Source organism: Schistocerca gregaria, chromosome 1, assembly GCF_023897955.1.
Source record: "Schistocerca gregaria isolate iqSchGreg1 chromosome 1, iqSchGreg1.2, whole genome shotgun sequence".
Classification (NCBI taxonomy): Eukaryota; Metazoa; Arthropoda; class Insecta; order Orthoptera; family Acrididae; genus Schistocerca; species Schistocerca gregaria.
This window is the reverse complement of record NC_064920.1, coordinates 314,357,408-314,383,183: the sequence shown is the minus strand read 5'-3', so window position 1 is coordinate 314,383,183 and position 25,776 is coordinate 314,357,408. Positions and strand designations below refer to the sequence as shown.

At 41.2% G+C, this 25,776-nt stretch overlaps 1 protein-coding gene across 1 annotated transcript in view; it reads left to right on the top strand.

The window, feature by feature from the left end:
• LOC126343224 (uncharacterized) overlaps window positions 1-25,776 on the top strand; it is a 103,024-nt gene that overhangs the window by 19,426 nt on the left and 57,822 nt on the right. The window contains exons 3-5 of the mRNA XM_050001921.1: window positions 12,742-12,861; window positions 23,175-23,257; window positions 23,337-23,373. Of these exons, the coding sequence (XP_049857878.1) occupies window positions 12,742-12,861; window positions 23,175-23,257; window positions 23,337-23,373 (240 nt within the window). The remainder of the gene's footprint in view (window positions 1-12,741; window positions 12,862-23,174; window positions 23,258-23,336; window positions 23,374-25,776) is intronic.

Here is a 25,776-nt window from a genome sequence, read left to right as displayed (position 1 = left end):
GTTTATTTAAACAATTATTGGACACAAGGCAGTGTGTGGAATATAGTATATTTATTCAGTTAAAGAATTTATTGGGACAATGAAAGGAAAATCAGAACAATTACATATCTAAAAGGTCATGACATATTTCGAAAACCACAACAGATCATGAAAAAAACACACACATACGAAAAGGAAAAAACTGTCCTCCAGACGAGAAAAATGGTTGGAATTTTCGGTGAATTTTCGATGTCCCACAAATTCTGTCCGAACCAAAGGAGCCTGGTCTGCTTAGGTTTTTTTTTTCTGAACACTCGAACAAAGGAGATCAGGAAACTGTCTATGGATACGTTGCTCTGCCACCTATCTTATTTGGACCAGTCTGTAGAGACTCCACACACACACACACACAAACGCACACACACATACACACACACACACACACACACACACACACACACTTACAAACACAAAGGATGTCTTGTGACTCTTGGACGTCATGGAACGTCCTGTGAAGGAAGCATTCTGATTGGTTCTTATTGAATTTACTCACCAAATTGCTGCTGCTGATGTGGGAGCGCTGTACACCAATTTCTTCAGATGCACAAATTACGAGAATGTTAGCGACAGACTATTTTGTACCGATCGAGAAACATACAGTAGTCATATTGTACTGACAAACTTTGCAAAAATGTTCTACAGATCACGAATGGAATGAAGTGTGGTACAGCAGCCACTATTTGGGTCGTCACCTGACACCAGACCAGACCAATTTCACCCCGACACAGAGCCCCGAAGTTTAAAAAATCCGGTTTCCACAATCCAAGGCAGCGATGTTATTGACCATACGCCTCGAATTTCTCAAGTGAAATGTACATTTCTCCCTTCTATACAAGTTGTTTTCAAAGACAAAAGAAATCGGAGAATACACACAATTTCAAATCACTAAAGTATTGTCACATGTTTTGAAAATCCTGTCACAGTATGGCATAGGCTATATTTCCGCTAAGTATTTGCTCAATATCTATAATGTCCGCATCAAGGGACTAGTATATTAAGTTGATTTTTGGTTCATGACGGAGTGCTAAGATTTATATGTGTCACACGATGCCTCCTCGCTTTCCAACTCCATAAAAGTAACGAAATGCCTCGCCATAAAAGAAATCTCTTAAGGTAGCAGCACATAAACATCGTAAATATCAGCTTTACACTACGTTTCACTTCATAAATTGGGTAACACATCTGATTATGTTACGTTGGTAGTCTCTCCCTGTGTGGATGGCGGACTGAAATCTTGTTACAAGATTATCGCTCCAACACAAGAACTATATCCAAGGTACCCTAGCCATCGCTAACACCCAACGGGCGGCATATCATTGATATCAAATTGATGGCTAGTTAATCAAATTCATCATGAGAGTCACTTTGCATGGCAAGTAATTTTTTCTGCACTGTTATTACACTCACCAGCGTCTCAAATGAGAAGCCCTGGAAGGAATACGATATTCTTTTCGAGGAACACTATTGAGAACCGAGATTTGAAAGTGACCACAAAAGGACTCTACCCCTGTCAACATACATTTTGCGTCAGGAGCGTGCTATTAAAAACACGATCACAACGATTATGTTACCATCACCCTTTATAAAAAACGGTCTTGGTTCACAGACACACCCAAGAGTCACTGATAGTGTTACGTTTCCTGGTAGAAATTCCGGTTGGGGTGGCCGAGCGGTTCTAGGCGCCACAGTCTGGAACCATGCGACCACGCATGGATGTGTGTGATGTCCTTAGGATAGTTAGGTTTAAGTAGCTCTAACTAAGTTCTAGGGGACTGATGACCTCAGACGTTAAGTCCCATCGTGTTCAGAGCCATTAGAACCATTTTTGAACCTTGGAAGAAATGCTGTCTGCGATTTCGATTTAAGTCCATCCATATACTTGCTTTGGACTCTATGGAAGGAATTTTTTTTTTTATTGCAGCCAGTTGTGAATCAAATTCGCAGCACTCTCATATTTTTAAACGAGTCACCTATTTTGAAACAATGCGCTAAGGATCCCATACAGCAAAAATCCAGCATGGCCGTTTTAGACAGTACTTCTGTATCTTTTAAATGTTCCTCCGTCTCTACCAACCCCCCCCCCCCCCCCTGCCCATGTGATACTCATAATTTAAGTTGGAACCAAATGTCTCTAAGACCTTCTGCATCCCATGGGGAAACAGGATGAGCTGAGTTAATGCCACGTCTTCACCACTTGATGTAAATGGGAACATGTCATACCTTCGCTAACCATGTACAAAATGTAAGGCCATCACCAAACGAAGCCACAACACAAGGTAGTAGAAAAGATAGTATGAGCAATAGGATGGTTTTTGTTATTGGGAAAATTAGGAAGACTACACGTAATATAGGAACTTGAAGAAGGACAAGGATTTTGCTACTGCATTGCAATGAGTCTCTGCACTACATACAGCTACTGCAGTCTGAAGGAAATCTACATCTCTCAGGGATCATCCGTGTCTGTCTCCCAAACTCCCAATAACTTTCCTTACCTATACAGTAGGAGGCCCACATTCCACAGATTATTAATCACAAGGGAGCGTCCTGTGTTGTTCTTTTATAAGCAGTTTGATGCATTGATTTTTTATGCAGTAAAACAGCCAAGGAGAGTATTACTACAGCTTTGTACACTTCCATCATTTTGTTTTTTCCTCCACGACTTCGAGGTCTATGCCAGATGGTAAACTGATGTTACCACGGCTCAACCCATTGGCTCTCAGTGAAAGCTACTCATCTCAGGATGTAAACTATGCTGCTCCCACAATGCACAGGGCAGTAGGAATAAGACGCACAAAAATGTGGAAGACATCGTGACATATGGGCACTTGAAGAGTTTGTGGCATTGGGGGAGGCAATTCAAAACACCCCCTGAAGGTGACTGATGACCTCTATTTAAATACGTATTCCACAGTGACGTGGCAGCAGATGTATAGGTGTCCAGTTCGATTGATTCGTCATACTGCAGCCATGTCCATGATCATGGTTTCATGCAGGCCATCCAAAGAATGTGCTGTTCCCTTTAAGTCTTTCCCCATATCAAACCAGTGGCATCAGTCAAGCATTATTTGGTAATAGGCAGCTTATCAGTGGACAGATGGTATAGAAAAGAAACTATCTATATACTGTAATGAGCACCACAGTTGATAGTGCGATCCATTTTAGTAACTGTCGCAGTTTTTCTGCAATTTTAATGCTGACCAATGACATGACAACATGCTTCCCAATTTCTGTATCACTGCTAAACCACCCGTCCACTACTTTATGTTTATCATGTAGTAGATTGCGAATGTAGATTGATATCTGTGCAGTATGTCCATTCATGGTTAATGCTCGAACCTATACATCAAATTATACCACACAGTGGCTTTGCGTTTAGGTCATCTATATATTTGTAGCACTTCGATCATAGTGTGTAATTTATGATTACAATCGTCCATCTTTTCCTGTGTGGCTGGGAGACACAGAGCATTATCACATTCTTAGGGTAAAATTGGTGATTGAAGGACCTCACTGCATTGTCGTTGACCAAACCTCACTACAACACTGTCCTTGATTTAATTTACAGCTCATCTGAAGTACATTCTATGTCTTGTGAAGGAACAGAGCGAGCAATGTCTGCAATTGCTGTTCAACAAATACTATTTCACACCAGTCTTACTCATGATGCCCATCCAAGTGCACAAGATCTCCCCAGATGGCTGCATGTTAAGCAGATTAGCACCTCTTATCAATATATAGTAGATATGAGAGTGTTGTGATGATATAAAATACGGCTAAGAAGAAACGTGTGGTTAATGTGTGATGGAGCTCCAGATGGACATTGTTCAAAACATTTTATGTAAATCAACTGTGCTATCAATTCTGAGGTATTGCTCCTGTGTTTGGTGTCCGTACCAAGAAGGTATCAAAAAAAGGGAAATGTTTGTGGTACATAGACACCTTCCCAAGTCCGAATGGTTCTGCACTTAAACATGTTATAATGCCAGAGTGGTGCTTTTTCTCTAATTACAACGTTGTCAATATTACAATCTAGGAAAAGTACTTCCAGCACATGACATATATTTTCCCTGCAAGTTTCTCTGTGATAAACTATGGTGAGAACCTGTAAAGCGATAAAATTACTACCTTGCACATAGAGTCTTTGTAATACAAACACCAATGGAAGAACTGAGACATAGTAGCTACCCATCACCTGTGCCCGGACATACCGAAAACAGAGCAAACTCATTGCAACTGTAGAATATATGGTTGGATGTGGCTCGGTGCATTCAAGTACAGTGCTATATTACACCATCTGCCCAGAAAAATATTGCATTTGATCTAGGTGTTGACAGCTGCACTACATTTACAAGCAATTTCAGAATACATGGTGAAATGTGACCATATCCATATGCAAAACTGTGGAAAAAATGTGAATATGACTTACAATCGGTAAAATTCGAGGAAAACCTTGAACTATCACGAAAAATTGATGTGATGTACGTAAAACATGGAGGGAAATGCTATTAAATATGTAAAATACTGAATACCTAGTAAAATCATGAAAACTAACTGAGAATATATAAAATTAGATAAAATACCATGAAATGAATACTGAATAAAATAAATAAAATTATGTATTCTGGAGGAGGACAGTAGACTGATGCTACATATACAGGCCTTAATAGTGGAGAGAGGAGGCACTCTGCAGATGTGGCATCAACGCAAAATGGCAATATTATCCTGCACATGAGCATTACAACCTAGCATCTGACTATTTTTTCTAAGTGCAATAAGAGGGTTAGTACGGCAATGGTAAACTGCAATAAGACTGTTGCACATCCTCTGGCTACTGATAGTGGTGTCTATTTCCTAGAATGATGTCACTGTTTCCTTGTACGTATTTTTGTCTGCCAACGATCATTTTATACGACTTTTGTGAACATATCACAATTTATGAATCATAGTCTGGCTTGAAATTCTTAAACAGCAGGCATCATATACCTCTGGAAAACTATGTAGTGTTTATGTTGCATAGAATCGATGATATCTTTGGTGAGCAAGGTAGAAGTTTTATCACTTTACAGTTTATCACCATTGTTTACCATAGAGAACTTGCTGGGAGAATTTATGGCATGCACTGAGAATGCATGTCTTACATTGGAATAATGATAGTGTTGCCACGTCTAATTAGTTGGAAACTGCACTGCTCTAGCACTACAGCATGTTTACATAAAGAACTGTTTAGCCTGGTGCATGTGTTTATGTTCTCTCTTACCAATACCTTCTTGGTATTGACACTAGAACAATACTTTAGAATTTATAGCACAGTTGATTTACGTGAGATATTTCACACTACATCTGTCTGGAGGTCCAGCATGCATAAGCCAAACATTTCTTCTTAACTGTATTTTATATCATCACAACATTCCATCGTACACCGATAACGGGTGCTAAACTTTTCAATATGTGCACATCTGGAGAGATCTTTTGAACTTGAGTAAGATTAATACAGACCAGGCTTCGCTGAACAGCAATTGTGGACGTGGCCCACTCTCTTCCTTCACAAGACATGAAAGGTAGCAGGTATAGTAACCCATTACTTCTGATCAGTTGCAAATTAAATCGAGGACAGTGTCGTAGGGAGGGTTGGTCAAAGACAATGCTGGGAGATCGTTTAATCTCAGACTTTATCCTAAGAATGGGAGAGTGTTTGTCGCTCCCATCCACACAGAAAGATGAGCAATTGTAATAATAAATTACATACTACAATCGAAGTGCTACAAAAAATTAGATATTCTGTAGGGCACCGTGTGGTATACTTTGATGTAAATGTTCGAGAATTAACCATGAATGGACATACTGCACAGTCATCTATCAACATTTGCAGTCTTCTATAAGGTACACACAAAGTAATGGAGGGGTGGTTTAGCAATGATGCAGACATTGGGAAGCATGCTGTTGTGTCATTGGTCAGTGTTGAAATAATAGGAAAAATGGTGAAATTGCTAAAATTGATCACACTATCAAGTGAGGTGTATATGACAATATATCGACAGTGTTTTTCCATCCCATCGATACCCTGGTACACTGTTGATTACCACATAATGATTGACTTATGCCACTTGTATCGGATGAGAAGAGTCTTAGCAGGAACAGTGCTTTCTGCAGATGGCCTCCACGAAACAGAGATCGCGCAGATGACTGCAATATGAGGAATAAATTGAAATGGAACATCTAGACATTTGCTACGACGTCACTAAGAAAATGTGTAGAGGTCATCAGTCATCTTCGGGCAGCTGTCTGGAATCACCCCACAATACTGCAGACTCTTCCAGTTTCTATGTGTCATAATGTCTTCCACGTTTTTGTCAAAAAGAAACGCTGCCTGTGTCTTTCATTTCAACCATCTCGTGTGTTGTAGGATCAGCATAGTTTATACCCTGTGATGTCCAGCTTTCAGTAAGAGCCAATGGATCAAGTCATGTTAATGTCTGTTTAGAGCCTCACACAGATCTTGAAGTATTGGTGAAAAAAAAAGAAGGCAATGTACAAGGCTGTAATCATACACTGCTTGGGTGTGTTACAGCAGAAAAAAAACAATGCATCAAACTGTTTATATGAAAGAACTACACAGGGACGCTGTCATGCAATTGATGATCTGTGGTCCTCCTACAGTACAGGTGACGAAACTTTACAATTACATGTGGAGGTGACTTCTATTTCAGGCCACTGTATCTTTCTCCCAACAATTTCCATGTGAGGGATGGGAGAGGGATGGTGGGAGGTTTTCCAGAGGGGGGAGTAGTTAGTTAACTGATCGATTTAATTAATTAGTCACTCAAATTATGCTTATATTGGCGAGGAATTTCTCTGCTGGGTGTGGGAGGATGAGACGGAGGGGGAGGAGGAGGAGGGGGGAGGGTTTTTGGGAAGGACACATTATCTTCAGGTCGTCATCATTCACTTAGCATAACTAACTCTGAAGGAGCATTAACATCGTAATTTCGTCTTTCTACTGTTCTAATAATCCACTTTGCCATTTATTGTGATATTTAAACTTAATTTACTTTGGAGAAGAGGATATGTGTTTAAGGTACAATAACTTTACTGGGTGGTCCATTGATCGTGACCGAGCCAAATATCTCACGAAATAAGCGTCAAACGAAAAAACTACAAAGAACGAAACTTGTCTAGCTTGAAGGGGGAAACAAAATGGCACTATGATTGGCCCGCTAGATGGCGCTGCCATAGGTCAAATGGATATCAACTGCGTTTTTTTAAATAGGAATCCCGATTTTTTATTACGTATTCGTATGGTACGCAAAGAAATATGAATGTTTTAGTTGGACCACTTTTTTCGCTTTGTGATAGATGGCACTGTAATTGTCACAAACATAAGTCGCACAATTTTAGACGAACAGTTGTTAACAGGTAGGTTTTTTTAAATTGAAACACATAACGTAGGTACGTTTGAGCATTTTATTTCGGTTGTTCCAATGTGATATATCTACCTTTGTGAACATATCATTTCTGAGAACGCATGCTGTTACAGTGTGGTTACCTGTAAATACCACATTAATGCAATAAATGCTCAAAATGATTTCCGTCAGCTTCAATGGATTTGGCATTCCTCTCAACAGCGAATAGTTCGCCTTCCGTAATGTTCGCACATGCATTGACAATGAGCTCACGCATGTTGGCAGGCGTTGTCGGTGGATCACGATAGCAAATATCCTTCAACTTTACCCACAGAAAACAATCCGGGGACGTCAGATTCGGTGAACGTGCGGGCCATGGTGCTTCGACGACCAATCAAATGGTTCAAATGTCTCTGGACACTATGGGACTTAACTACTGTGGTCATCAGTCCCCTACAACTTAGAACTACTTAAACCTAACTAACCTAAGGACATCACACACATCCATGCTCGAGGCAGGATTCGAACCTGCGACCGTAGCGACGACCAGTCCACATGTGAAATATGCTATTCAACATCGCTTCAGCAGCAGGCGAGCTATGTGCCGGACATCCATCATGTTGGAAGTACTTCGCCATTCTGTCATGCAGTGAAACATTTTGTAGTAACATCGGTAGAACATTACGCAGGAAATTAGCATACATTGCGCCATTTAGATTGCCATCGATAAAATGGGGACCAATTCCTCTTCCTCCCATAATCCCGTATCATACATTAACCCGCCAAGGTCACTGATGTTCCACTTGTCGCAGCCATCGTGGATTTTCCGTTTCCCAATAGTGCATATTATGCCGGCTTACGTTACCGCTGTTGGTGAATGACGCTTCGTCGCTAAATAGAACGCGTGCAAAAAAACCTGTGTTCGTCCAGTAATTTCTATTGTGCCCAGTGGAAGACCTGTACACGACGTTCAAAGTCGTCGCCATACAATTCCTGGTGCATAGAAATATAGTACGGGTGCAGTCGATATTGATGTAGCATTCTCAACAGCGACGTTTTTGAGATTCCCGACACGCTCGCAGTTGGTCTGCTACTGATGTGCGAATTACCCGCGACAGCAGCTACAACACCTACTTGGGCATCATTATTTGTTGCAGGTCGTGGTTGACATTTCACACGTGGCTGAACACATCCGGTTGCCTTAAATAACGTAACTATCCGGCTAACGGTCCGGACACTTGGATGATAACTTCCAGGATCCATTTTAGCACGGGTAATACGTCAAGAAGCAAATACCGTCCGCACTGGCGGAATGTTACGTGATACCATGTAGATATACGTTTTTGACTATTACAGCGCAATCTATCAAAAAGCGAAAAGAGTGGTCCAACTGAAACTTTGATATTTCTTTACGTAGTACACGAATATATAATAAAAAAGGGGGTTCCTATTGTAAAAAATGCAGTTGAAATCCGTTTGACGTATGGCAGAGCCATTTAGCGGGCCAACCATAGCGCCATCTGGTTTCCTCCTTCAGGCTAAATGAGTTTGTAGGTTTTCGTTTGATGCTTATTTCGTGAGATATTTGACCCAGTCGCTATCAATGTCTACCTTGTATTGTTCCTATGGTGATCACAAACTGACATGTCAGACTGGCGGCTTCTGACCGTATCTGAAAGTTACTGAACACCAGTTTTCTGCCTTGCCTTTCGTCTTCACGAGTTGAGAGGCCGTAGTTGAGATGGACAGGACGAGAGGATAATGACTTCACGTCTCTGTACTGGTAGCCATTGTTACATACACGCCTTCGTACATTTCTACGCCGTAGCTCCTTGGTTAAGTACACGTCAAGTTGCCATCTTGATGATCAAACATTCCTGCACTCCGACCATTTGCGTCATTACGGAGCGACTTTTCCTATTATCCAACCCCGCTTCCTTTGTCTTCATGCCACCCACGTTAACAACTGTACTCCTGACATTTTCGCCAGGACGGATCTCACTCGCGTTCGCACACGTGCGCCTGCCGTAAGGACTCTGCCTCGTCTCACCACTGCTTCCTACTCCGTCTTTGCCCGTGCTTTTTGCACGCAGCACTACCCACATGTGAAGCCATTCGACCCTAACGCTTGTACAGTGTTTTATGAACTAGAATTATGAACTAGAATACAGTAAAAATAAGGAAGCACCACTCTATTACTTTATCAACGAGTACGTATTGAGCATGTCAATATAAATAATAAATAATGAAGCAGACCAAATGAGTTAAAATTTGTGCTATGGCTGGGATTCGAACCCGGTTCTTCTTGCTGTTTTTTTTTATTTTTAGTCTCACTTCGTTCGTTTTCGTTCGTTGTATCTGCTCGCTGCGGACGTTTCAGTTCGTAGTTGATCAATTATTTCAGTTTTTTTTTATTACATGGGGCAACTAACCCTCTGACCGAACACGCTGAGTTACCGTGCCGGCTTGTTAGGCAGAAATGCTACCATTACACCACCACAGCACGGTGGTCAACCTTGCTGCACGAACTACCTAAGCTGAGGGCCCTCGCCAACACAAACTTCAAATAATTTTTCCTTTGCATGTTGTCGCTATGACTCAGGGAAACGTTTAATTATAAATAAATAACAAAATTTAGATTTTGCACATGGGCACTTTGACATATGGTACATCTTACATTCAAGTGTTATGGCTTCCACAGGTTCGAGCATATCGACAGTATGAAAAATTTCTCACATTTTAAGTCACATACGATGACAAATTTACACTCAAAGCCAGGTTACGTTACATGGAGACGACCTGGACTGACTCTAGCCCACCATACAGTCCAACAACCGGGAGAGATTGTCTGGGTTGCCTTTTCTTCGGACAGAATAACCCCTTTGGTTGTTATCAGCGGCACGCTCATTGCACAGCTGTGCGTCGACGATATTCTACGCCCTGTTTTGTTGCCCTTTATGGCGAGTGATCCTTTGTCTGCATTTCGGCAAAATAATGTCCTCTCACACAGGACGAGAGTTTCTATTGCTTGTCTTCGTCCTTGCCAACACTACCTTGCCAGTAAGATTGTCAGACCTCTCCTCAATTGAGAACGTTTCGAAAATTATGACCAGGGCTCTCCAACCAACTCGGGATCTAAGCCAGCAATTAGGCAGAATTTGGCACGACGCCTCGCAGGAGGACATCCAACAACTCTATGAATCAATCCCAAGCTGAACAACTGCTTGCATGAGGGCCAGAGGTGGACCAAAGCGTTATTGACTCACTCAGTTTGTGAACCACTTGCCCTTGAATAAATTATCCTTGTTGTTGTTGTGGTCTTCAGTCCTGAGACTGGTTTGATGCAGCTCTCCCTGCTACTCTATCGCGTGCAAGCTGCTTCATCTCCCTGTACCTACTGCAACCTACATCCTTCTGAATCTGCTTAATGTATTCATCTCTTGGTCTCCCTCTACGATTTTTACCCTCCACGCTACCCTCCAATACTAAATTTGTGATCCCTTTGATGCCTCAGAACATGTCCTACCAACCGATCCCTTCTTCTAGTCAAGTTGTGCCACAAACTTCTCTTCTCCCCAATCCTATTCAATACCTCCTCATTAGTTACGTGATATATCCACCTAATCTTCAATATTCTTATGTAGCACCTCATTTCGAAAGCTTCTATTCTCTTCTTGTCCAAACTATTTATTGTCCATGTTTCACTTCCATACATGGCTACACTCCATAAAATACTTACAGAAGTGACTTCCTGACACTTAAATCTATACTCGATGTTAACAAATTTCAGAAACGCTTTCCTTGCCATTGCCAGTCTACATTTTATATCCCCTCTACTTCGACCATCATCAGTTATTTTGCTCCCCAAATAGCAAAACTCCTTTACTACATTAAGTGTCTCATTTCCTAATCTAATTCCCTCAGCATCACCCGACTTAATTCGAATACATTCCACTATCCTTGTTTTGCTTTTGTTGATGTTCATCTTATATCCTCCTTTCAAGACGCTGTCCATTCCATTCAACTGTTCTTCCAAGTCCTTTGCTGTCTCTGACAGAATTACAATGTCATCGGCGAACCTCAAAGTTTTTATTTCTTCTCCCTGGATTTTAATAGCAACTCCAAATTTGTCTTTTGTTTCCTTTACTGCTTGCTCAATATACAGATTGAATAACATCGGGGAGAGGCTACAACCCTGTCTCACTCCCTTCCCAACTACTGCTTCCCTTTCGTGTCCCTCGACTCTTATAACTGCCGTCTGTTTTCTGTACAAATTGTACAGCCTTTCGCTCCCTGTATTTTATCCCTGCCACCTTTAGAATTTGAACATTCAACATTGTCAAAAGCTTTCTGTAAGTCTACAAATGCTAGAAACGTAGGTTTGCCTTTCCTTAATCTTTCTTCTAAGATAAGTCTTAAGGTCAGTATTGACTCACGTGATCCAACATTCCTACAGGAATCCAAATTGATCTTCCCCGAGGTCGGCTTCTATCAGCTTTTCCATCCGCCTGTAAATAATTCGTGTTAGTATTTTGCAGCTGTGACTTATTAAACTGATAGCTCGGTAATTTTCACATCTGTCAACACCTGCTTTCTTTGGGATTGGAATTATTATATTCTTCTTGAAGTCTGAGGGTATTTCGCCTGTCTCGTACATCTTGCTCACCAGATGGAAGAGTTTTGTCAGGACTTCCTCTCCCAATTGTTCTGAAACTATAATCATTTGTTTGTCTGTACAAGTATTGCACATCTACCGATTTTTGTACCACTCGGATAATTAAACAATGAAGGCTTTCACGACCAGATGTTTTAGCTGCTGAGAATTTTTCCGGGTTGTACGGCCGTGGTCCATGGGACACTTCAATCCCTGACGTTTCGTCAAGGCTACGTTTGACATCTTCGGAGGTGTTCCTGGTCATTCTGAGTCTTTCCGACTGACTCAGCACAACCAGGAGCACCTCCGAAGATGTCAAACGTAGCCTTGGACGAAACGTCAGCGATTTAAGAGTTCCACGGACCACGGCCATACTACCCGGAAAAATTCTCATCACTCGGATAATTCCATTAAAGTGTTTCGTTTTTTCTGCCTTAAAGTGTATGTAGTACGTATGTATGGGGTGAATGTGTTCTGTGTTGCCTGTGCATGAAAAGTTTTTTTACCGCCACAGTTTACATAAAAATCGGCGGAGAGATACAATGCTTCCATGCACATTCGGCTGCGTGTGTGCTTGTATGAATAAATATGTTTGAGGATGTTTTGCACCGACTGTTTCCTGTTACATACACGTTTATTTTTGTCCAGACGGTGGCACTTCCCGCAAGCCGCAGTCAGACCGTCCACCGCCGTACATCGATCTCCTACAGGAAACAAAGCCGAAGCCCCCACCGGCGTTTGAAGCGGACCCTGTGCGTTACATCTTAGGTAAACAGAAAACTGCAGTCGCTACACTTTGAAATTTTCAATAGAGTACATATACTGTTATCTTGTCAAAATTAACTGCTTGTTGAAAATAGCACTTCGAACATTCGACAGAAATGAGTTAAATAGCCCACATCAGTATTTATTATTTCCTGAATATATCATTTATTATTTCCCGAATATATCCATGTGATGCAATTACGGGCAGCCTTTTCGAAACTGTATCAGTAACTGCAGTACCGCACTCTGCAATGCCTGAATTAGAGACGAACCAACGAATAGTATCCTTAAACGTAGAGCTGAGCAGACACTTGGCACATGCTGCATCATATATCTGCACAGATGAAAATATCGAGAACGTACGTAGAGTGAACTAGACGATCGGTCGTAACATTACTGGTTTTTTTTTTTTTTCAATCATATGATACATCTTGCCAGGTTAAACCATTTGTAAAATGCTGGCAGGAATTGTGCGGTGTTACATCTTAAAATACTAATTTGACTGGATTCTTCTTGTGTCAATCATTCCACTCGTACGAATCATGTGAGTGTAATCTGTACGGCATGCAAATCTATATTAATATACGGAAAAGCAAATAAAACAGGATACTGCAAATTATAAGCACACGTGGAGAGGCGACTTGATTCCGAATCAAAGAAATGGACTGCAGATGCTCAGTTGATCCACTGCTAGCTGACTTACTTCGTAGGCCTGAACATTACAAGTAATTAAAATACTTAGCTGCGTAGCTACTAATATAAGACATTTGGAAAGCAAGGTTCACTTAAATGCTATCTTACGCATAACACCACCTGTTGTAAGCTTTTGATAATATATTATAAGTGGTGAGGACGAGATCAGATTTAGTTTCTAGCATTTTTTAAACAAGTCTGATATGTAAGGTTGACTCGCACATTAAAAGTTTACAAAGTCTATCAAGTGGATGTGAAAGGTTACTAACAATGGTGACATTAACAGGTAAGAGCGTATGTTATTCAAAAACTTTATTTTAGATGAAAGTAAGTAATTGTGTAAATATTCGTATACGTGGGCTTCAGTTTCACGAAGAAAAACAGTCGTTTAGTACATATTTCTCACCACTCGGGGTAACGCTTGACAGATAGCTACTAAAGATGTAGGTGACATGCTTACCGCCGAGAGAGGCCACGTAAACTGATGAGATATTGAGTGGATATCCTCACCCATACGCGTAAGAAGATCAAACCCATTCACAAAACAAGGAGTTCTGCTTCACACGAGACGTCACTAAAATAACTGACTTTACTGGCATTAAAATAACTGAAGTAGACAGAAATCAGTGCAGAAAATTATAACACCAAAGCGTTCCTTAATCGACAGAGTGTCATGCGATCTCACCATTTAACCCTGCACATGCTTCCGTATAGGTCTACTTCTGGTCAGCTTTGAAATCACCATCCCAGTCCTGATAGGCCTCTCTTCGAAGAACTCCTCGGAACATAACTGTCGCTCTGCCACATGTCAGCTCGAACATTGGTGTGCAAGACGTAGGTCAAAAGACTCCTCCACGTATTTCTAGAACACATCGCGTACAGTAACTTATGATGAGCAGTGAAACGAAGGGAAATGCCACCTACGTTTCACAGTGATTAGTGCATAAAACTGCATAAGTCACTGGGGTGTGATAATAATGAGTATGGCGCATTATACGCAGAGAATTAATTACCAATAGCTTTGTGCAATCTATGTGCATCATTCGTTGTATACGACAACGTGAGATTATGGGTCTGCATTAATGCAAAACATTTTTATTATTCATTTATTTATTAGCAAAGTAGTTTCAGTGACAGTGTCGCCGTCATCAGTAGGTTCTAGGACTCTAAAACATGCAAAAATAGCGTTCTTATAAACATTTACACATTATTTTATGTCCACTGTTTGGTAACAAATATTGTTTGCTGTGAATAGTTTCATAATACTGTATTTACACGGCACGGTTTTTTACGATTGTTGCCGCTGTTTCCGGTATATTTTCTCTGTTTCTTGTTGTTGTTTTTCAAGGTATACAATCTGCAACAGTATGAGTGGCTGTCAGTAAACAAATACAGAAACGTGTACTGATGTATGTGAGCGTTATACAGTTGGGATTATGGTAGCGCCGTTGATACGGTTTTGTATAAGGTTGTTACTTAGTGTGGTATGTACTCATGTTCATTGGACATCTTGCAGATACTTTTAGATAGAAAAACATAACTTGTGCACCTTGCTAATAATCGAAAACATTACGCCATCTTGCTGTTCGTGTCTGTAGAACGAAAATTGTTTCGGGAGTTCTAAAGACTTCTGTTCCTTATTTATGCCTCTATGACTCTGTGAGTGATGGGGGATTGGTGTTGACTGTGTGTGTGTGTGTGTGTGTGTGTGTGTGTGTGTGTGTGTGTGTGTGTGTGGTGTGTGTGTGTGTGTGTGTTTTTTTTTTTTTTTTTTTTCCTGTTCTGTGTGCTGAGTCAGTTCTCTTAAAGCGGAAAAAGGGTGCTGTTGCAAAGTATTGCGTTTTCGTTTATTGCGTTTTTCCCTTACCCTATGGCCGTTTGTATGTCACATACAAACACAGATCAATGTAAGAGTTTAAATTGTTATCCGTTCAGTAGTAACTAAATTTAAACACGAAAAATAGTTCTCTGCAGTCTTTGGACCATTTTACAAAGGAGCTAACTGATTCTGTGCACTGATTTAATGTTATGGATGAGAAGTGAATATCTCCCTTCACGCCAGAAACGAAACAGAAAAAGACTCCTTGCCAGTATCCATTTCAAACTAGCCATCTCCTCTGTGGTCTTTCGTGATTTCGTTTTCCTTGTGTTTCACAGTTCATTTCTTCTTTTGCTACACATATTCCTGGTACCCAATCAAAATATTCCAGTCATTTTACTCTCATTTGTTTCATTAAACCTTATTTTAATAAATTCCTAACTCACCTCTGAAGTCTGAATTTTTTATCTGAACCGGCAGAATGCAACATTTCGTTTTCTCAGTAATTATAGTTCAGTGGCTTGTACATGCGTTTTGTCTCACTTTCTTATCCACGAGTCTGAGCTACATGTCAAAACAGCTGTACCCATTTCTTTCTAAAACTATCTTTTTGCTTTCTTTCCGAACATTGTTGCGTAATGTTGTTTGTATTGTATCACGCATGATCTCATATTTATTTAACTTATTTTCTACGTCACTTACAAGTTGGTATGTCACGCCACAAACTAAGTGGTTAAACAGTGACTCTTTTTATTAAAACGTAATCATTGTGCAATATTTTGCAGCGTTAAGGCTCTATTTTTCTTCAGAAGCCATAATATTATTCTTTCTATGAGAAATGTTAAATTCGTATCCCTTTCGTAACTGCTATAGGCAATGTATTTCTCTTTGCAGATACTCCTAATTCTCTTGTAACTACATTGGGTACTGAGTGAATATCATGGTGTTTTCCATGGGGAAATAGCTTTACTCATAATTCTCAGTCAGATTCGGATATACTCAAATACGACGATCAAAGCATAAGAAAGCAAAAATATCTTGAATTTGGGGTGTGTTGAAAATGCTCACATTGACTGTACGAAGTTAAGCGAACGACGAAGAATGCTCTAATACAACCCTGAAACAAAACACTAACTGCTGTAGGCTGCGGAAGTCTCTTGCACCAACTGGATAAGAATACAAATATCAGAACGGGCCTGAAATGTAAATGAAGAATGTCATCTTTGATTGCAAGAATAAAAGTGCTTTCATAACGAGGGACTCGTAGTACTAAGTCCTGACACATCCACCCTATTCACCACATTTAAGATATCGTGACTTGCGCCTGTCCGCTGCATCTGTATAAATTTCTAGGCGTCCGGAGCCATGCGCCTGTTGCGGTCGCAGGTTCGAGTTCTGCCTCGGGCATGGATGTGTGTGATGTCCTTAGGTTAGTTAGGTTTAAGTAGTTGTAAGTTCTAGGAAGCTGATGACCTCAGATGTTAAGTCCCATAGTGCTCAGAGCCATTTCATTTGTATAAATTTCTGGATGGAAAACCGTTACGGTCAAGTAAGGAGATTGTGGCAGCTGTAGCTCGATGTTTAGTCTTTCCAGAATCGATATTCAGAAATGAGATCTACCCAGAGAAAAATCCTTGAGCAAAATGAATTGATCTAAAATCAAAATGGGGGCATATTAACCTGAAAAATACAGTTATCATATGCAGTACTGCAAAATTATCCAACGCCCTTTCGTTTGAATTGGAGGAATTTAACTTCACATTATATGCTGGAACGTCCGCTACTGAAGCTTTGATTTTTGGCTACACATTGTTCCACAGAAATGGGTAGAATGAGAAAGTTTTGGATAGACATGGGTATGTTTGTCTCCATAATCCTGCCTCTATAATCCCCGATCACACGACAACGTTGAATACTGTATGTAAATTTTTTGAAATATTAATTTATTAATTGTGTATGTTTCTTCTGACAGTTTATAACCTCCCCCTCACTTACCGACCTTAATGTCAGTGAAAAATTAAACCGCGTGTACCTAACGGATATTTGGGAAAAGCAATCGTCACCGAAGTTAATCTGTCGATAAAGAGGGAGGAAAGGGTTACATCTAAATGAAAGGAAAAATGCAAATGAAACTGATGGAAATTAATTTTGCAAAGGGGTAAAGTTAATAAAGAAAGTAAATGTGCGGCCGTTACGTTAACAATTAACTAGTGGCAATTAGATATTTGAGTTTTGGGGGAAATTACGGTCGCCAGTCCTATTACTATAGTAACTGAAAAAGAAAGGTTATTAAACATATAATTAGCACTAGAAGCGTGACAACTGAAGGTTGACACATGGTGTGTGAAAACTGAAAATTTATCAGAAGTAATAAGTTTCGCTACACTCTGACTTAATTTAACAAATGAATTAATAAAACTGGAAAATTGAAAGTTAATTTAGTGACTGAAATTAATAGTGAGCTTTGTTTCTGAAGCACATCGAAATAGAGTAAAATTCAGTTAGTCTTGGGCTACCTCAATAATCATTTCAAAAGCTACTTGAATCTACGCAATTTAGAAATAAGAAATTTAACTTTGAACTTTAATTAAATGATTCTGAACAATTAACAATAGTAAAATTTAGTATGTACCAAGCTGAGCTGCAGTCACAGATAAGCTAAAATATGGTAACAAAACTCGCACTCTTAATTTGTGCTTGTGTGATCTAAATATTGTAGCCACCTATAAATACTTAAACTGAACTTTGAAATTAACACAGTGAAATCGAATGAAATTACTGTAATGCTGGAGTTTGAATTTCAACGACACTTGGGTTCATTCCGGAAAGGGAAGGGACCCTGCTTGGGAACGCAATTGGGGCCATGAGCAACAAAGGTTCATGCTACGTTGCTGTAATTTTGTGATTTGAACAGTTTTAAAAGCTGAGGTCTGCCATACAGTTCTAAAACTTTACGTCCTCCCAGTCTACCTTGTTGGTTGATTGAAGGTTTGAAGCTGTCGATCGAGGAGGTGGCGGCAGTCACTCATTGTCGGCCGTAGCTGTTGCAGAACCTGGATTTTGGTGTGCCTCCTTCTCGACACGGTCACCAGGCGAAACGGGCTCTTGATGTGCGCCAGCTAATGCATCCCGTCCGCGACACCGTGCCAGAAACTAACATAGCAAGTCGACCGTAATTACATGCTGCCGAACCCCGAAAGCGCGACAACTCGCGGGAATGTCACACAACACACCTGCTCCACCGCCCTACTCCAGCCAGACTCCCTCTGCCCGCGCTCCACGCGACAACGTTAACACTACCAAAGATCCTAAACACTTTGGTTCTCCACACGACCTATCGATATATTCGTTCAATAGCATAGTTTTCCCTAGGCCAGACCCAACGTATAAATACATATAATATTCACAAAACAATTATAAATCGACATAAATGCATATATATATATATATATATATATATATATATATATATATATATATATATATATATATATATATACAAATAGTGAAACGATTACAATATACAAAGACACAGAAATGTTATATCTTCAGGTAACAAAATAAGGAAAACAATTTGCAGTGCAATAGATGGAAATAGGAGGATATGCATTTCCAGCGTTACAAGTTGTAACTGATATCGTCGTGAAGTAAACCTTATTCAGTTCATTAACAGGACAGTTACCATGTTACAATCTAATAGACAAAACGAAGTGAACAATGAACCAAGTTTACAATTTAACAGTAAGTTTAGCGTCCTGGGCCCTTTGCATGAACTTTTCATGTGGGAAGAAGAGTAGGTGGAGGGAAAGGTACTACGTAGTACGTCTGCCAGGACGCCACTGAAAAGAATGGCACTCTCATTTTTCGTAAGTGGTACTTGCAGTTTAGTGTTACTGCCGTTGAGTTCCTGTTGGCAAGACAAGCATTTTTTTGCGTAGTGGGAGATCGTCTCCATTAAAAGCAGATTTCGAAGATTTATACTTACGTATAAAATTACGGTTTCAATACTGAGAACTGAACAAGTATCCCGCACGAAGCTCACAGCACCGCTCCGCCGATGCTCTCCACTCACCTACCTTAATATCGGGACACACACACACACATTCCGGTTCAAATGGAATGTTTAGCTACTAACGGTCGAGAACTTGCTTTTGCAATCGTGTTTATTGTAGATTACTCTTTTGCAGGAATCTCAATAACTACACTACTGGCCATTAAAATTGTTACACCACGAATATAACGTGCTACAGACGCGAAATTTAACCTACAGGAAGAAGATGCAGTGACATGCAAATGATTAGCTTTTCAGAGCATTCACACAAGGCTGGTGCCGATGGTGACACATACAACGTGCTGACACGAGGAAAGTTTCCAACCGATTTCTCGTACACAAATAGCAATTGACCGGCATTGCCTGATGAAATGTTGTTGTGATCCTCGTGTAAGGAGGAGAAATGCGTACCATCACGTATCCGACTTTGATAAAGGTCGGATTGTAGCCTATTGCGATTGCGGTTTATCGTATCGCGCCATTGCTGCTCGCGTTGGTCGAGATCCAATGATTGTTAGCAGAATATGGAATCGGTGGGATCAGGAGGGTAATACGGAACGCCGTGCTGGATCCCAACGGCCTCGTATCACTATCAGTCGAGATGACAGGCACCTTATCCGCATGGCTGTGACGGATCGTGCAGTCACGTCTAAATCCCTGAGTCAACAGATGGGGACGTTTGCAAGACAACAACCATCTGCACGAATAGTTCGACGACGTTTGCAGTAGCATGGACTATCAGCTTTGAGACCATGGCTGCGGTTACCCTTGACGCTGCATCACAGACAGCAGCGCCTGCGATGGTGTACTCAACGACGAACCTGGATGCACGAATGGCAAAACGTCATTTTTTCGGAAGAATCCAGGTTCTATTTACAGCACCATGACGGTCGCATTCGTGTTTGACGACATCGCGGTGAACGCACATTGGAAGCATGTAACATCTGGCGTGATGGTATGGGGTGCCATTGGTTACACGCCTCTTGTCCGCATTTACGGCACTTTGAACAGTGGACGTTACATTTCAGATGTGTTACGACCCGTGGCTCTACCCTTCATTCGATCCCTGAGAAGCGCTACATTTCAGCTGGATAATGCACGACCGCGTGTTGCAGGTCCTGTACGGTACTTTATGGATACAGAAATTGTTCGATTGCTGCCCTGGCCAACACATTCTCCAGATCTCTCACCAATTGAAAACGTCTGGTCAATGGTGGCCGAGCAACTGGCTCGTCACAGCCGGCCGCGCTGGTCTCGCGGTTCTAGGCGCGCAGTCCGGAACCCTGCGACTGCTACGGTCGCAGGTTCGAATCCTGCCTCGGGCATGGATGTGTGTGATGTCCTTAGGTTAGTTCGGTTTAATTAGTTCTAAGTTCTAGGGGACTAATGACCACAGCAGTTGAGTCCCATAGTGCTCAGAGGCATTTGAACCATTCTGGCTCGTCACAACACGCCAGTGACTACTGTTGATGAATTGTGGTATCGTGTTGAAGCTGAATTGGCAGCTGTATCTGAACACGCCATCCAAGTTCTGTTTGACTCGATACCAAGGCTTATCAAGCCCGTTATTACGGCCATTGGTAGTTGTTCTAGGTACCGATTTCTCAGGATCTATGCACCACCGCTGCGTGAAAATGTAATCACATGATAGTTTTAGTATAATATATTTGTCCAATGAATATCCGTTTATCATCTGTATTTCTTCTTGGTGTAGCAATTTTAATGGCCAGTAGTGTACATGATTGAAACTAAAGACCATGAACTGTGTAATAAAAAGGAGTTCGCTTTAGGCAAAAGAAGTATTTTATTGACTATTCTGGGTTGAATTTTCATAGAATTCCGTGTGAAGGCAACTGTTTAACGGACAGTCGCCCATTCTGATGAAGACGCATGATGTCTCCGGCTTTTGAAGATGGGTTTCCACACAAAGCGCGCACTGACAGCTCGCTGCCCATGAGAAAGGTTTCCATGCTCACGACTCAGAATTTGAAGTTGGCTGTACCCTAATTACTGTGTAAGGTTTGCGACGTATTATTAAGCATATAAAAATGAATAAAAGTCTCTTCATCCACGATGTGCTCTTCGGTACCATACAGTATTCTTTGGGTAGATGCAAGGAATACACAAACACTGTCATGATCTTCATCCCGAGACCGCTAAGTAAAGAATGATAAGGTGGGAGCGCCATCGTTGCGACAAAAGAAGTATTTATTTCACGCTCACACTGACACAAAATGCCATACATATACCCAAAGATTAACAGAAATTACAGAAATCAGCATCTCTAGATCTACATACATACTCCGCAAGCAACAGTACGGTACATGGTGGAGGGTACCCTGTACAACTACTAGTTATTTCCTTTCCTGTTCCACTTTCAAATAGATCGAGGGATAAACGACTGTCTATGTGCTTCCGGACGAGTTCTAGTTTCTCTTATCTTGTCTTCGTAGTCTTTATTCGTATTGTATGTTGGCGGCAGCCCCGAATAACTCCGCCGTCAACTGCAAATGCTGGGTCTCTAAATTTCCTCAGCAGTGTTTCGCGAAAAGGCTGTCGTCTTCCCTACAGGGATTTGCAGCTGAGTTCGCGAAACATCTCCGTGATACTGACGTTTTGATCAAACCTACCGTTAAGAAATCTAGTAGCCCTCCTCTCAGTATCTTCGATCTTTTCCTTTAATCTGACCTGACAATGATCCAAAACACTCTAGCAGTACTCAAGAACAGGTCGCACCAGCGTCCTATATGCTGTCTTCTTTACAGATGATATTCTCACAATAAAAAGATGGCATTCTCCCAATAAACCGAAGACGATACATTCACGTCCCCTACTACCGCTCTCATGAGCTCCTTTCGTTTCATATCGCTTTGCAATGTTACGTCTCTGTGTTTAATCGGCATGACAGTCAGCACACCACTAATGCTTCGAATGTCACAGTTTCATTTTCCATGCTCATCTGCATTAACTTAGATTTTTATATATGCACAATAAGGCGCCAGTGATCACACCAACCATAAATTTTTCATAATTCATTTGTATTATACTACAGGCACCTAACTAAGAAAACTTCACTGCAGCAAACAGCCGTAGATTGTTGATCAATCTGTCGGTGGTAGATCATTTACGTTATGTGGAGAAAAAGAGGGGTCGTATCACACTTTACGGGGGCACTCGTGATAGTGCCCTTATCCTGAACGATCACTTGCCGTCGATGACAACGCACTGCGTTCTATTTCATAATGAATCATGGAACCTCTCAAGTATCTTGGAACCAATTTCGTACGCTCGTACCTTCGTTACCAGTCTGTAGAGGGACAGCGTGTCAAACGTTTTCCGGAAATCTAAGAATATTGAACCTGCCTGCTGCCTGTTGCATATTGTAAACAGTCAAGAAGCTCCCGAAGCTTATAAGACCTGTGAAGTGCATGGCCGCGCGGAATTTGCCGAGCGGTCTAGGCGCTGCAGTCATGGACTGTGCGGTTGATCCCGGAGGAGGTTCGAGTCCTCCCTTGGGCATGGGTGTGTGTACTTGTCCTTAGGATAATTTAGGTTAAGTAGTGTGTAAGCTTAGGGACTGATGACCTTAGCAGTTAAGTCCCATTAGATTTCACACACATTTGAACTTTTTTTTTTTGTAAAGTGCATATAGTTCCGTTCTGATTGCACAGCATGAAAGTTCAGACAGACTTCAGTTTATAGCAGTGTACTTCCCTACAGCTTGAACGTCGGCCGTGGCTTCCTGTGTTTCAGGAATGAAGCTGCCTATCGCCGACAGCGGGTTCTGCGCCTGCAGCCACCTGTCCTCCGCCTACTCTACGGTCTTCTACATCATTGTTAGTGTGTCTTCTCACCTTCCTGCAACACATATCTGACACGTTTTTACGATTTTTACTTATGATCATTTCTTTTCAGTGTTACGCCTCTTTCCTGATAGCTGATGCCTATCATGGTAAGTACTACAATGCCCAAACCGTTTTTCTCCTTTTCTATATTTATGCCAATCAGAGTCAAATATGCTGATGAGTCTTCCGGGCTGTATGGCCGTGGTAGAAGTAGCTTTACGGTTTCTAACGTTTCCTCCGAAGCAACGCTGGACACCGTCAGAAGTGTTCCTGGCGACGTTGGGTCTTGCCGACAGACGAATCGGATGTCGGAGAACGAGATAAATACTGTGTAAAGTGGGCATAACAAGCAACAATCAATAGTTAAGTTTTATGTCTGACAAAGGCTATCTCTGCTGATGCCGCGCGAACTCGATCACCATCGCTTTAGGAAGTATTTATCTCGTTCTCCGACATCTGACTCGTCAGTCGGCATGACTCAGCGTCGCATAGAGCACCACATCCGGTGCATCTCTGGACGAAACGTCAGGAACCGAAAAGTTTCTTCGAACACGGGCATACAGCCGGGAAGACTCGCCAGCAACCATGATGTCCGGCCTTGAATGACTTCATTGCATGAACAGTCCGGATTATTTCCAAATATTAAAAGCTTCATCGATGTCAACTAACGTGTGTGACTAGTACTCTTGCCTCTTTAATAATAACTGAGTCAGCGATCAGGCTCAGAAAATAGTGCGATGCCTACCGGCCGTCGCGTCATCCTCTGCAGTGTTCCTTTGTTTAGCAACGGTTTAGAGGGTCATTGGGTTAGCACAGCGCTCTCCAAGACGTTGTCGATTTTTTGCAACTTGGAGCCACTACATTTCATTCAAATATTTGCTCATTTCACATCAGGAGTCTAACTAAACCGCGTTTCACTACTCCCACCAAGGAAAAGTGCCTGGCAGTGCTGGAAATTCAACCCAGCTCCTCCTGATGGCAATAGGTCGCACTGACCACTCAATTACGTGTGTGGAGTTTTAAGCTAACTGCGTCTTTTACTTTTCAAACCGCTGTACGATATTTTTCCTCTAGAAAATTTAAGAAAGTTAAATTGACGCTTGTGGGAAAACACACCATCATCAACACTAGTCTCCTTCACAAAATGTGCTTAGTTCTCCATTATGCAAGATAATATTACATGAATCGCAAGAACATTGTTTTTGTAGCATCTTTATGAATCATAAACTTTTATTCTGCACAAACTCACAGAAACCACCAACGTCCCTTACTCGAAGAATAACATGTGAAAAGGGTTGCAAGCATGGAACTGGGAGTGGTACGCCAGAAAAAACGTAAGACATCACTCAAGAATAAATTGATTTTGTTTCATAAGTTGAGGAAACTGTCACGTGGAATCTACTTAACACGTGAAATTTCACAAATGCAAATGAATACAATTATTTATAACAGCTCAATCAGGTCGGCGACAAACATTTGGAGATTAAAATTCAATCAATGTTAATTTAAAATTTCAAATCGTGTCATTGCGTCGAGCCTCACCTCACTCAGCTGGTTCTGTCTCAAAATAAATTCAGCTAACCACAGTATGAATTAACATACAATTACAACAGACAGGACATATTTCAACTACTGGTGTCCAAATTTAAAGCAGCAAACGGAAATTTTGCAAGTTTACTTTTTTTGCCACAAAACAGTATAAACAGGTTATGTTGTTGTTGTGGTCTTCAGTCCTGAGACTGGTTCGATGCAGCTCTCCATGCTACCCTATCCTGTGCAAGTTTCGTCATCTCCTAGGACCTACTGCTACCTACATCCTTCTGAATCTGCTTAGTATATTCATCTCTTGGTCTGCCTCTATGATTTTCACCCTACACGCAGCTCTCCAATGCTAAATTTTTGATCCCTTGATGCCTCAGAACATGTCCTACCAACCGGTACCTTCTTCTCGTCAAGTTGTGCCACAAACTCCTCTTCTCCCCACTTCTATTCAATACCTCCTCATTAGTTATGTGATATACCCATCTAATCTTCAGCATTCTTCTGCAGCACCACATTTCGAAAGCTTCTATTCTCTTCCTGTCCAAATTATTTATCGTCCATGTTTCACTTCCCTACATGCCTACACACCATACGAATACTTTCAGAAACTAATTCCTGACACCTAAATCTATACTCGATGTTAACAAATTTTTCTCTTTCAGAAAGGCTTTCCTTGCCGTTTCCAGTCTACATTTGATATCTTCTCTTCTTCGACCAGCATCAGTTATTTTGCTCCCCAAGTAGCAAAACTCCTTTACTACTTTAAGTGTCTGATTTCCTAATATAATTCCCTCAGCATCACCCGACTTAATTCGACTACATTCCATTCTCCTCGTTTTGCTTTTGTTGATGTTCATCTTATATCCTCCTTTCAAGACACTGTCCATTCCATTCAACTGTTCTTCCAAGTCCTTTGCTGTCTCTGACAGAATTACAATGTCATCGGCGAACCTCAAAGTTTTTATTTC